The following is a 13,631-nucleotide window of genomic DNA, read 5'->3' as shown; positions in this document are numbered from 1 at the left end:
GTCAACTATTCCCAGGCCTAAAATACCAAGCGTGCATACTTCTTTTGGGGCCAGGTGCTAGAATACCATCGAGTGCCCCTTCCTCGTAAAAGAATGATACAATCCAAAATTGTTCCTTAGCCCATCTGCAGAGGATTGGGTGTTCTCAGAGCCCTGGAGAACAAACACTGGCTGGCCTCTGGTATCCACTGAAAGTTTTATTTCTTTAGGGTTTTATCCCAATCAGTCCTTTAAAAACCAAGTAACACAGACCTGGGGGTTAGGGCTTGGGGCTGTGCCTCCCTCCTACTGAGCGCGGACAGCAGGAAGAAAGAGGGAGGGGGCACGGCAAAAGCCAGAGAGCTGCAGCAGTAACGGGAGTGATGGCGACGTCACCTAGCCAGCTGTCTCCTCTCCCAAGCCCTGGCTAGAGCCCCTATGGCTTGGGGTGGGGGGGAGGGCAGAACTCACTCCAGGCGTACCCCTCCCTCAGATAGCCTCCCTGGGAGCTCAACCCATTTCTTCCAGCAGGAAACTGAGGCTCATGGAGAGGAGGAAGTGGGACAGGAGGACACAGGAGAGGCAGGGAGGTGGCACAATGAAGGCAGAGGTGAGAAGCCCCTGGACACCCCACCCCCGCCCCTCCACCCCGGGGAGGGGCGAGGAAGCCACACCGTCACATAGCATTCGGGGAGATGAGGTGGGGTTTAAGGCTGTGGGGCCCCAAGGCGTGCAGGGCCGCAGGCCTCAGTCGAAGCCGTGCCAGTCGCTGTGCTCTGAGTCGTATTCTAGCTCAGCACCCACGCACTTGACCCCATCAAGCAGCATGGGTGTGCCGTGGTGTCGGTCTGCAAGGTAGGTGACAAATGAGGATGCCAGGCTGGCCCCTGGCCCCACCCACTCTTAGGAGACATCACCCCCCCCCGCCCACCCTCCCTCTGGGCCCTGCTAGGGGGCTGGGGAGAAGGCACCTGGGAACCCCGGGCCAAGGCAAGGACCCCTCTTCCAGACAGGGAGGGCAAAAACCCGGTGCGGCCAAGCGGGCGCCTCCCCCCGTAACCAGACCCGGGCTCGCGGCTCACCCATGACGCGCGCTTGCACTGTCACTCGCACGCACGTGCCGGCGCCACCTTCACAGGCTAGCAGCATCTCCTCCTTGAGGACACCCTCCTTGTGCGCTGAGTACTCACACTTGACGCTATAACCTGCCCAGGTCATCAGCACTTCCTTGGTCTCCACCCCACCCCACCCCCGCCCCCAGCACTCACTGGCCTCAACCTGCCACCAAGACTGGCCACCTCCTCCAAGGGACTAAGGATGGCCCAGGACCTATCCCCCCGAGGCTGGGCAAACAGGCCTTGGAAACTTCCCCCTCTTCACTTCCCCCTCTACCTGCCTCCGGACTGTGGACAACCCCTTTAGGGCTCCAAGGGTCAAACTCAGGTTCCCAGGAGGAGGACCCATTGATTCCCCAAAAAGGCAGGCAGGGAAAGGGGGTGATGGGGAAAGAGGGACAGGGCAGGCCCTCAGCAGATCAGGTGGCAAGAGGTAAGGGCCTGAGGGAGCTTGCCCAATCCACTAAGGGCAAGGTCATGAAGAGGAAGTAGGGGGACATGAAACAAGCCGGGGTGTCAGCCTACTATGAAACTGACACCCTAGCCTCTGGGTGGGGGCAGGGGAGGGCCTAAAGCTGGCCGGGTAAGGAGAAGCAGCCCCAAGTCCAAAGCCTGTGACTGGCAGGTGCTAGGAGGTAACTGCCCACGATTCCTGGGGCTCTGGCAGATTTTTCTTAAGGGCAGGCAGGAGGGAGGGCTGGAGGCCCAGAGCCAGTTCCTCACAGGTGATGCACACGCACGGGCCAAGAGTGTGAGCCCACGGACTTCTGTCCAGGAGCAAGGCCTGGGGTATGGGACCTACCAAGATACCACACTCAAAGCCCATAAAGAGGCCTCATGTCCCCCAATTGCTGAACCCCCATCCACCCTGGAAGGGGGAGGGGAAGCGGCCCATGCTCTCACCCCCTCTCACATCCAGGCCCTGCTGGAGGAGGGCTGGGGACACACCTTCTGGGATAGGCATGATGCTGAGGAGCTTGAGGTGTAGGCTGGGGACTGGTGCTTCTTGGACGTCCTTGCTCAGCCTGAGCACTGGGGGCAGAGTGAAGGTAATCTCATACCTGTGCAGGATCTTCAGAAAGCCAACCTGTAGCGGGACGATGGGGGGAGAGAGGGAAGCACCTTCACTCTCAGCTTCCCCCGGGGACCCCCAGCTCCCGCCACCTAGGGTCCTGTGGGCCCCTGCACCCGCTGCTGTAGGGATCCCAGAGGGGGTCTAACTCCCGCCAGCACTCCAGCTTGTCCACACCCCAAGCCTAGTGGCTCCAGGCCCTTTGCCTGAGGACCTCGTCCCCTCAGCTTGCGACTCAGCATCTGTTTCACGGGCCCCGCAGCAAACAGTGGCCCATTTTATAGACGAGGACATGGAAGCCAGACAATGACTGGCTGGAAACCACACAGTGTGGCCAGGGTAAAGCCCTCCTGAGGCCTCTTGGCCACTCCTGCCACATGCGGCACGGGGCTAGCACCTGCCATGGCCCACGGGACAGGCCACTCCCCTGCCCCCACCCCTACCAGCACCTGCCCAGAGCCGAGAGCCTGGGCTCAGGGACACTGGTCCTCTCGTCACTCGTATGGAGAAAATGGGCAACACAGATTGCAGGGACGAAGGAGACAGAATCAGAAAAAGACACAGGACCAGCTGGGTCAGTCTCGAGCTGGCCCACTGGCACCACAGTGAACCCTGCTGCCACCCTGTTGGCGCCTGAACGTGGAGGCCTGCCTGCCCACCCAAAGGCTCGCTGAGCCCAAAGCCCCAAGTCCTGGCCCAAGCCATTTCTGTTGTTCGTACACAGCGACTGGCAACCAGATGCCGACCTTCACAAGTCCCGCCGTGTGAAGGGCCATGAGCTGGGGTGGCTGCTGACCGGGCAGGCTAACCAGAGTGCAGTCCCGAGGCGTGGAGGTGCACGCTGTACTCACTACCTTGTGTGCACACACACTGGAGTGCTCACAGCTGCGGGGCCCACGGTCCCGTCCCTGGGGCTTGTTAGGGCTGGCTATGTGAAGCAGTTCGCTCAGTGGGACAGACAGACGTCACTGCATGATACAAAGGTCAGTCCACAGGGCTCCCACACTCTGCAGGGGGAGGACACATTTCTCAAGAGGGCTTTCTGGCTATCCTGCCAGTGGTGATCCTGTGGCCCAGCTGCACCAAATGCAGAATTTGCCAGGGGAAATCTCAGAGATGTGCAAAAAACACTCCTCGCTGCCCTATTTATAACAGTAAAAAGTAGAAACATTCATAATACCAGGAATAGGGAACCAGATGAATCAACGATGATACATTTAATGGACTATCAGGCAGTTGGAAAATCTCGTGGAAAATTATTCACTGACATAGACAGCGGACGGTTCACAAGCAAGCAAAAAACTGTGTGTCCGCTGTGATCCTAGCTTTTTGTTTTGGGAAATGAAGCAAAAAAAAAAAAGCTGAAATGACACACATCAAAATATTAACTATGGTTGTGTCTGGATAGTATGATTGTGTGTGCTTTTAAATTTCTTTATAGTTTTCTCTAGCTTCCAAATTTTCCCTAGCGGACATCAGTGGATTTTGCAATGGGGAGGTAGGGGGAGAGGGAGCTATTCTTTAAAGTTTTGGTTAATTCTGTTAATTCCCTGGAGGAAGTTGTCAGGAAAAGAGCAAGGATTTTACGATTGAGCAGAAATGATGAATCTGGGCCCCTCCTCTCGGTGGTCTCGAATGGACCAGATGCCCTCCCCTTGCTGGGGCATTCCTGCTCAACTCCGGAGCCCTGGCCTACTGTTTAACCTGAGGGATTCATTCCCTGTTTCCCCACCAGTCTGTCCCCTCCAGACACTTCCTCCTGCCCCTCCCAAGTGCATGCGGGATCTGTCAGGGCCCCAGCACTTGGAGAAGCCGTGCTGGAGGGTGTGTGAGGCGGGACAACTGGCAGAGGTGGGTGCCCCGCCCAGCAGAAAACATGGGGGCGATAAAGTAAACACTAATACCGCAGAGCCTAAAGCAGCGAGAGGTTTGCAAAGAAGGGTAATGCAAGTCACACCTTGTTATCAGCAAAATTTGCCTCACACCTGCGTGACACACATACATTCTTTCATCTCATTCTTGCACCAACTCTATGGGGTGTGAGCTGTCTTCATTTCAGAGAAGGGGAAACTGAGGTAACCTGCCCAAGGTCACTGTGCCAGATTAGCAGGCTTGGACCTGAACCCAGGCCTATGGCACCTCAAGCCTTGACACCACCTTCCACTGCTGTTGTCGGGGTGACGCTGATAACAACAGCTCTGTTCCACTTGTTTGAGTAACATCCTAAAGGCACTCATTTCATTGCAGTCTCGCCACCTCCCACTTTACAGACAGGGAAACCAAGGCCCAGGGCGGGACAGAGATGTGCCTAGGAAGCCAGCTTTGAGGAAGTGGAACAGACAGGTCCAGGAAGCCAGGCAGGGCCAGGCAGGGGGCAGAGGGAGTAAAGGCGGATGACAGGGGGAGGGGTGCACGTACCTTGACCAGAAAGCTGCTGTCACTCTCCTGAGTGACCATGACCACAGAGTCATGCAGCTTCTCATCAAAGTGGACATGGCTCTGGGAGCCTTCTGCATCATGGCCGGCTGCAAAGCGGATACTCCGGACTCTGGGCTTGTTGCCTAGGAAGAGAGGAGGAGAGGGCTCCAGGGGCTGCTGGTTTCCTCTATCCCCAGGAAACGACTCCCCCCATGTCATCCCATGTCCCTCCCACCCCCTACAACTGCCCTTGCCATCACTCAACACCCACTGGATGGACTCCTTTCAGGGCTAGGCCACATCCTAATGGATACTAGGGGTCATGAGGCTTAAGGCCCCCTACCTTCCCAGTCCTCCCACAAAATATAAGCACCCTGAGAACGGGTGTGTCAGGGATTAGCTAGTATGACCCCTTACTTAGAAGAGATGAGGCAGATGACAGAGATAAGAAGAGACAGTCCTCCAGACTCTCAGCAAGCCCCAGATAGTGCAGACACAGCCCCAGGCCTTGGGTTCCAAGTCTATCAGTGCCAAGGCCCCTGCCTGCCCCTCCTGATGACCCCAACCTGAGAGAGGAGGGGTCAGGGACTGGAGCAGGCTCTATGGGACCTTTTTGGAGGTGGCAGAAACAAAGGGGGCCAAAAACCACACTGAGCCCACCTAGAAGAGGCTCTAAACCTCATCCCTGATCACTAGCAAGCAAGATGGAGGTACCCAGGGGAGCCTCTCAGACCCCTCCCAAAGACACCCTACCCTCCTCTACTTGACCACCCCCCACCACATGCACACACACACACACACAAAGGCCCTCAGCTGTCCCTAGCTGGGTCTGGTTCTCCAAGGCCTGGAGGCAGGGAGTTGAGATAGGCAGAGCAATTGGAGCTGGGGTGAGGGCCTGGGCTGGGGGAGGCACATGTTGCCATGAGCAGGCCCCCAATCCTCTCTGGCCCACAGCCACAGCCCTTAGGCATCCCAAGATCTCTGTCCAGAGTCCTTTTGGTGGGAGGAGCTGGGCCAGGCCTGGCCTGGCTCGGGGAGAAAGGAGGGGGTAGGCTGACAACTCCACATTCCTTGCTGAGCCCCCTAGAACTGACCCTCAAATTTTACCTGACCTCCCTTGCCTAAAACCCTCTATGAGCCTTTCTGAACCCTGAATGAAACCCAAATTCCCTTCTGTGGCCCTACCTACCTAGTCAGCCTCAGTGCTTACCCCAAGGCTCTAATGCACCCCCAGCCCCCACAGTGGAATAGGGAGGCTGGAACATGGGGACAAGAGGGCAGACACCTCCATAAACCAGCACACCAAGGAGCCAGCAGGAGTCCTCCGGTTCCCTGCTAGGGCTTGGGTGAGCGCCAGGACCCAGCACAAACACTGGTATAATTACACTGATGCAATGTAATTCTCTCTCTCTCTCTCTCTCTCACACACACACACACACAGCCAATGCAGGTCCTGCATGCAACAACACCCCTCCCGCCAGGGCCCACTGGAACACTCGTGCAAACCCTGCCCGGCCAGGAAGGCACTCACCCTTGTTGGCTGCAGCCATGGATGCCCTCCCTGCCACGGGGTAAGACGCGCAGCTCCTGCCAGACAGCGCCGCTCAAGCCCAGCAGCCTCCCATACTCCAGGGACACCAGCAGGAGCCTGAAGGGTGGGAGTCAGGAGGGCAGGGGTCAGGGCCACCCAAGGGCCCGTGGCTAGGGGAAAGCAGAGATGTCCCTTTAGGGAAGACAGTAAGACCCAACCCTCTGCTGCTCTCAACAGCCAAGGGATGCCTGTACCCTCTAGCATGGGGGGCTTCTGCCCCCCACTCCCCACACTCCCCAAGAGCCCTCACCCCTGCCTGATGCCCTGCTGACCCAGAGCCTCACCAGCATGTGCTGAGCTGCAGCTTCTGCGTGCCAAAGCGTCGGTATGGGACTCTTGTACCCAACCCACCTGAGACTGGCAGGAAGGACAGCCTGGAAAGGAAGGGGACATCACTGGCACTTTTCAGACGCCACTTCTCATGCTGGTAACCCCAAGGGCTCTACCCTCCCGCAGCCAGATGCCACATTGTCCAGGTTACACACCCAGTGCAGCTGGGACCAGGTCTGAGTCAAGAGTATGCTTGAGCAAGAGCGAGAATGGGGGCCCCCGTAAGACGGGCCCTTGGAGCTTCCCTCCGGGTGATGGCTCAGGGCCATAGACAGAACCAGATGCCAGGTGAAGGGGCTGCCCCGTGGCAACCCACCATTCGGCCTCTGGCCTGATTCTCTGGGCTGGCCCCCTGGCTCAGCTCCCCAAGGGCAGCCACAGGGCAGGGACAGCGGGAGGCACCCCTAGGAAGCCTGTGTGAGCAGCCTGGCTGTTGATGGGCCGAGCTGGGGCCATCTAAGCATCAAGAAGAATAATGAGTGCAACTGATGGAAACAGATGGAACATAAAATTCAAGCATTCACGGAGATTACAAAAAAAACAAAATAAACAAACCCGAACCCTCATTTGTCACCACTGACAGTAGCAATACCCTAACTCTTCACTCTGAAAATTGGCAATAAGGATGGGTGCCTGGGTGGCGCAATCGGTCAAGCATCCAACTCTTGATTACTGCTCAGGTCGGCTCTCAGAGTCGTGAGAACAGAGTCCTGAGTCAGACTTCGCATTCAGAGCAGAGTCTGCTTGTCCCTCTCCCTTCCCCTCTGCCCTCCCCGCCCCCAACACGCAGGAGCTCGCTCTCTCTAAATACGTAAATAATGGGGCGCCTAGGTGGCTCACTCGTTAAGCGTCTGCCTTCTGCTCGGGTCATGATCCCGGGGTCCTGGGATCGAGCCCCGCATCGGGCTCCCTGCTCCGAGGGAAGCCTGCTTCTCCCTCTCCCACTCCCCCTGCTTGTGTTCCCTCTCTCGCTGTGTCTCTCGCTGTCAAATAAATAAAATTTAAAAATAAAAATAAAAATAAATAGAAGCAGGCTTCCCGTGGAGTAGGGAGCCTGATGCGGGGCTCGACTCCAGAACCCCGGGATCATGACCCGAGCCGAAGGCAGACACTTAACGAGTGAGCCACCTAGGCGCCCCACATAAAATCTTAAAAAAAAAAAAAAAAAGAAAGAAAGAAAATTGGCAATAAAGAGAAATAATTTGGCCTGCCCCTTAGCCTTTCCCATTACCAAGTCATCCTGGTGGTTAAAGGAAAACTCTTCTTTACAGAAGAATTCTCACTATTCAATAACAAAGGAATGACCAAATGCTAATAAGTAATTCTGCGATGGCCCAAGAAACCAAAGCTGGAGGCTGGGAGGCAGGGGATCATTGACCAGGGGGGCAAAGGTTGACAGAAGTAGGACACATGGCCTGGGGTTCTTCAGGGGACAGACACCAGTCTGCAACGGAGGGATGTGGTGTCAGCCACGTGCACCGGCAATCTCCTGTCCCTCACAGTGGGACAGCCTGAGCCACGGAGGCTTCCTGGGGGGAGGCAGCATGACGTCACAGACCACTGACGAGGGGGTCCTACCTGAAATGTCTAACTGGGATCTAAAGAGCCCCTAGCTCCAGCTTCCTCCTGATTGAAAACGCTGAGGTGAGTGGAACACAGGAAATGACTCCCTGGGGAAGCAACGAAACAAACCCAGAAGGCAGAATGTTCTACAGGACAACTGACCCATCATTTTAGTTTTTCCCCCAAACTGCAAGAAAAATAAAGGAGCGGTGGTCGGTCTAGATAGGGGCTGAGCGAGCTACAGCCTGAGGCGGCCGTCTGTTTTCTATAAGGTTATTGGAACACAACTGCGCTCCTGTGTTTCCGTGGTTTCTAAAACTGCTTTTGCACTCAAGCAAAGCTACTTTGAGTAGTTGCAACAGAGACCACATGGCCTGCAAAATCTAAAATATTTACTGTCTGGCCCTTTACAGAAAAAGGTTGCCAACCACTGCTCTAAATTAACACACAAGAGACCTAGAAGGCAGGGTACTCGACGAGACAACTGACCTGGTTTTTTCCACCACATCAGCTACAAGAAGAAAAATAAATGGGGTAGGGGATTTCTAACTACCTATTTTAAAAAAAGGATGTTTGGGGGATAATTGGGAAACGTGAATGGGACTGGATCTTAGGTGGCGACATTAAGAACCAAAAGCTAATCTTGTTAGGTGAGAAATGCAATTGTACTCTACAGAGACATATGTCCTTATTTTTCACTGAAGTATTTAGAGATGAGTCGCCCATGAATGACCTTGGCTAATCTAAGGAAAGAAGAGAAACCACAGCGTGGCCTCACCGTTGGGGGCTGGGCCTGCGAGGTCTTAGGTACCAAGCTGCCCCGGGAGCAGGCCTCAACTGAAGCCCGCCCAGCCACAAGCGCCTCATGGGCAGGGTCAACAGCTCAGGTACCAAGAGTCCCCAGGTAGGAGGCCTAGGGAGGTACAGAGAAAGGCAAGGCTTGGGTCTCAGGTCCCAGGCCAGCACCCACCCCCTCACCATTGGAAGCTAGCTCCCAGGCCCAGGGTACAGGGAAGGGAACTATGCCCTGACTTATCTCTGGTCAGGGCCAATCTGGAGTCAGTCCCAGAAAGGCAAGTCCCTTAGCCCTGGAATGCTCAGCCTGTCCCCAGAGAGCCTGGCCCTTAAAGAGAAGCCTCCCCCACCCCACCCACTCCAGCCATCCCTTGAAGCAGTGGATTCAGAACATGTGAAAAATGGGCAAACACAAGGGTACCAGGCCCTCTTCCTACCTCATGCAGAGGCTGCTCCAGCCACACGAGAATGACAGCCCAATGTCCACAAAGCACCCCCCCCCCCAACTCCCAAGACACTTCCTGGATGCCCAGGTGAAACTCTTAACCAGCGGCTGGTGAGCAAAGGCTCCTGGGGTCTCCTTCCCCAAATATTCTGACCTAGGACATGCAGGGCCCCCTCCTACTGCCTATCGCCTGCCTGCCTCATCCAGGCCCTCCCTTTGACCAGGAACAATCCCCTGTCCCCCACCCCATAGCTTAGCCTCAGTCTTAGCCCCAGAGGACTTGTTTAGGGTAGCACAACCCTACCCCACCCCCTCTCATCCCAAGATAGGCCTGAAAATCTTTACAAGAATCCCCTTCGCCACCTCTGGGATCATTTTATGTTCCCCACCTTACCAGGGCAGTGACTTATGTTTTTGCCAAAGCCTGTGTCCCCAGTGCCCAGCCCAGCACCTGGCAGGGAACAGCTGTGTCCAGTTTATATTTGCTCAGTGAATGAATGACCAAACTAAGGGGAACCCAAGGATGGGCCTTGGCTGGGCCCTCGAGGTAGATGTGACATGTCAAGGCCAATGACTCTACACCGGAAGCTCTCAGAAAGAGGAACTCCCCACCCCACTCTCTTAGCCAACCCTTGCCCCAGAGGGTACTCCCCTCCCCCCATCTCTTAGAGTGTGGCCTCCCACTGGGCATTATTCTGGCTTTGCCACAATCAGTTACTCCCCTTGAGATGGAATGCCCACTGAGGGCAAGACCAGCATCTCATGCACTGCCCAGAGCTCAGTACAGAGCAGGCATTCAGGCATGCCTGTGACCCTTGGGCAGTGAGAACACAGAGATGGAAGGCAAGTGACTTAAAGGGCCCAGAGGAGGCTGGAAAAAGCAAGCCTCCTTTCTCAGCAGAGAGCCCTGTCAGTCGCTGTCCCCTGGGAGCCAGATTCTCATCCAAACACAATTCCTCATCAGAGGCGGGAGGGGAGGGTATCCACTTCCCCCTGCTGCAGCTGTGTCCACAGGAACTGCTAGGTCCCCTCGCAACCCCAGGCCTCCTCCCCTGCCAGCAAAGTCCTGAATGTTGCCCAAGCTGCAGAGCCCCACAGACACAGCAGGGGCATGGTCAGGAGCATGGGCTCCAGAGCCCAGCAGTCCTGGTTCATATTGAGGCAGCATGGGAAGTTACTTCGAGTCTGTGTGCCTCGGTTTCCTCATTTGTACCAAAGGAATAAGCAGTGACCTCTTCCTCTGAGGGTTTGGGGTAGCTGATACCTGAAGCTCTGATGCCGCTCCCCACTCCGCCCTCATCTTTGCAAAAGCAAACCCCAAAGGCCTGGTTTCTGAGGCAACAGCAATTTCAGGGCAGCACCAGTAAAGAGGCTCTTCAGGCTAATCCTGGAACAGTCACAAATGGCCCTGGGGGGGGGGGGGGGTGCGGGCAGGGACTTCAGGCTTCTCAGAAAACAGCTCAAGGGTTGAGGGGCTGCCCTCCCCCTTCCCTTCTCCTGCCTCCCTCCTCCCCCACTCCCAGGCCAGCCAGGTCCCCCAGGGATTGCCTGAGCACAGACTGCTGAGAGTCTTCTGTCCCCTTCAACCAGAAGAAGATGTGAAGAGTGTATATTGTGAGAAATGCCCCACCCCAGGAACAAAAACAAAAGGAAGCCAGTCCCCAGCTTAGCTGGACTGTCAACAGGTCACCCATGGTACCAGGAACAGTCACAGGATGAGGAGAGCTGGAAAGCTGGAACAAGGGCCTTGGGGGGCTTCTCTGGCTCTCAGTTACTCTCAGGAAAATTGAAAGAACCTTCTCTCTCTGGGAGACAGAGAGCTGAGGTCCCTCTCAGCTTTAGAGAGAAAGGCTATTTCAAGGTTACCCTCTCCAGGGCGGGGCTCAGCCAGGTCCCATGGAACCATGTCCCATGGCATGAGAAGGCCCAGGAATATGGCAAGTGAGCAAACAGCTGGACAAATGGGAGTTACAGAGAAACCCAGAGTTCTCAGCCCCCTAGACTCTGGCCCCACAGGGTCTAGCTGCTACTCCAGGCTGTCCCACACTGGGGCCCCAAGGCTCCAGACTGGAGGGAGGACTGAGACAGTCTGTCCATGGCAAAGTAGAACTCCAGAACATGCCACCCTGGTCCTCCATCCCACAGCTGCACCCCTATACCACCTCCCTGCCCTGGAAGCAGCCCCCAGATCCCAGGCACCACAGGCCCAGCTCCAGCTTGTCCTCTGCCTTGTGGCTGGGGGCATGGCCCCAAACTCTTGGGGCCTCATTTATCATTCATTCCTCCAGCTTCATTCCTCCAGCTCCATTCCCAACCTGTTCAAGGACTTTCTGAGCCACAAAACTCCAACACCTTCCACCCTCCCGCCTCCACGGCCCCCACCCCACCCTAGCCCAGGGCTAAATCCTGGCTTAAGCACCCAGTCCAGCAGAAGCACTGTCCAGCCTCTCATTAAAGCTCAAGCTTGTAGGGGTGCCTGGGGGGCTCTGTCGGTTAAGCGTTCAGCTCTGGTCATGATCTCAGGGTCCTGGGATGGAGCCCCGTATCAGACTCCCTGCTCAGCAGGGAGTCTGCTTCTCCCTCTCCCTCTGTCCCTCTCTCTCTTTGTCTCTCTCTCAAAATAAATAAATAAAATCTTTAAAAAAAAAAAAAAGCTCAAGCTTGTAAACAGAGTTCCCACTGAGACCACAATGACCTGCTGACTCCAGAACCTGACATAGGTCTGGGCACACAGTGAGGGGACTGCTTACCTAGAACAAGGCCTGAAAAGGCAAGACTGGATGTCAGGTGTGGTTATGGCAGTTTTACATGAACTCTGTCTGAATGTGACTCCATTTCCTCCTCCCTCCACCAGGCCAAAAGTGCAAGGATAAGTATGGTGTTCTCTTTCTCACTAGCAGGGGTGAATTGGGGAAGAGACTCCCACCATCCCACACCCTGGTGTCTCCCTAAAAAGTGCATCCCCTCCTCAAAACCTCCCATTCCCCGATGCCCCCAGCTTGAGGGTTCTTAGACCCCTCTAGCCTCCAGATTGCCTGTCCCACCCAGGTCTTGCCCTGAGCCTGTCACCTGAAGGCCCCAAGAAGTAGAGGCCAGGCCAGGTCCACAGGGTGGCACTTGCCCCTGACCTTCTTCAGCTCCCTGGGAAGAGAAATGCCTTACCCCCACTCACCAATGCCAAGATTCAAGAGGAAAGGCAACCCAAGGATTCTCTTCTCAGTCAAGCAGGGCTCCTGGTCCAGAATCTAAATAAAACCCCTCATTGCTGCGATGATGGGGAAGTGCTGGCCAAGTCCCCAAAGGCATCAGGGGCCCGGGTTTAGGACCCTGTCGTCTCCTGCCTCCATCCCCGTGGGTGTGGCGCCCCATCACCGCCCCTTTCTCATCTTCTAGGGGGAGAGATGCAGCTAGACGCTGCCCTCCATCACACCCCTCCCGGGCTTCTAGGCAGCAGCTCTGTCCCTTAGAGATAATCCTGTGCACTCACCACCCTCACCTCTGCTGACGCAGGAGTCTCAGGAGCCCGCACTCCCCGACATCACCGCCCTCCTCCCTGAAGGTGTCCAGGCATGAGTCTCAGAAGCTACTTGTCCAAGGTCACACAGCGAGGCGGTGACAATAGCGGCGGGGGGGGATGCTGACAGTGCTGACCCCATTACGCCCCCGCCCTCACTGTGTCACACGTGCCCCCGACAGCGCGCCGCGGAAAACATCCCCGCTCCACCACCTAATGGTCGCCCACGGCTTCCGGCTGACATTTCCCCAGCTCAGATGCCAGGGAGCACTCCCGGGTGCGGCCCCACAGCGGAGCCGCCACCCCAGCAAGGTGGGGTCCCAGTTACCGACTGCCTAGGACGGGAGGGGATCCCGGCGAGCGGAGAGAAACCGGGAGATGTCGGGAGGAGAAGCAGTCTCACCGTGCAGGGAGCACCCCGGGGCTGGTCGGGCAGGGTCCACCGCGGCGGCGGCCGTGGCGGTCGCGGCGGCAGCGGGGGCTCAACGCCGAGCACGAGGAGGGACCCCCGCGCCGCCACCGCCGCCGCCCGCCTCACGGGCACGCCCCCCACCTCCGCCCATTGGCCGACTGAGGGGGTGGGGCGAGGACGCTTCCGACCAATAAGCCGGCACCAGAGAACCGCCAACAAGCGTTGCGCCACTGTGTCACGTGCAAGGGGCCCGCGGCTGCGCCAGACTAGCCCACACCTACCCACGGCTCAGCGAGTTCTCGCGATGAAGGCAGCCGGGCCGCCCGGCGTGGCACGGGGCTAGCGTGGGCCAGAAAGGGGAGAAGAAAGGAGGAGCGTCTCGAATAGTTTCCGCCCG

At 56.8% G+C, this 13,631-nt stretch overlaps 1 protein-coding gene across 7 annotated transcripts; it reads right to left on the bottom strand.

The window, feature by feature from the left end:
- Positions 1-184: 184 nt before the first annotated feature.
- On the bottom strand, positions 185-13,383 carry ADISSP (adipose secreted signaling protein). 7 transcript variants are annotated; one of them, XM_045885467.3, is made up of 7 exons: positions 13,226-13,383; positions 6,460-6,549; positions 6,116-6,285; positions 4,585-4,727; positions 1,998-2,181; positions 1,062-1,184; positions 185-827 (listed from the first exon to the last, which is right to left on the bottom strand). In XM_045885467.3, exons 3-7 carry the CDS (start codon positions 6,132-6,134, stop codon positions 727-729), a joined length of 570 nt encoding a protein of 189 aa, XP_045741423.1. In that variant the 5' UTR covers positions 6,135-6,285; positions 6,460-6,549; positions 13,226-13,383; the 3' UTR covers positions 185-726. The 7 variants fall into 7 exon arrangements, with proteins under 7 accessions (XP_045741423.1, XP_045741421.1, XP_045741425.1 ...); XM_045885465.3 differs by having other exon boundaries at positions 6,116-6,232; XM_045885469.3 differs by having other exon boundaries at positions 2,043-2,181; positions 13,226-13,382.
- Between the last annotated feature and the right edge of the window lie 248 nt (positions 13,384-13,631).

Source organism: Mirounga angustirostris, unplaced genomic scaffold, assembly GCF_029215605.1.
Source record: "Mirounga angustirostris isolate CCGP_5_RB_7025 unplaced genomic scaffold, mMirAng1.0.hap1 SCAF_10, whole genome shotgun sequence".
Lineage (NCBI taxonomy): Eukaryota > Metazoa > Chordata > Mammalia > Carnivora > Phocidae > Mirounga > Mirounga angustirostris.
Note: the sequence above shows the minus strand (reverse complement) of the source record. Positions and strands in the feature narration are given on the sequence as shown.

What these genes read in the sequence shown, in the direction of transcription:
- ADISSP (XM_045885467.3), bottom strand. An exon ending in ACAGCAGCTTTCTGGTCAAG is followed by an intron (nt 2,182 to 4,584) that starts GTACGTGCACCC and finishes GTCCCGCTACAG; the next exon opens with GTTGGCTTTCTGAAGATCCT. An exon ending in GGGCCTGGATGTGAGAGGGG is followed by an intron (nt 1,185 to 1,997) that starts GTGAGAGCATGG and finishes TGACCTGGGCAG; the next exon opens with GTTATAGCGTCAAGTGTGAG.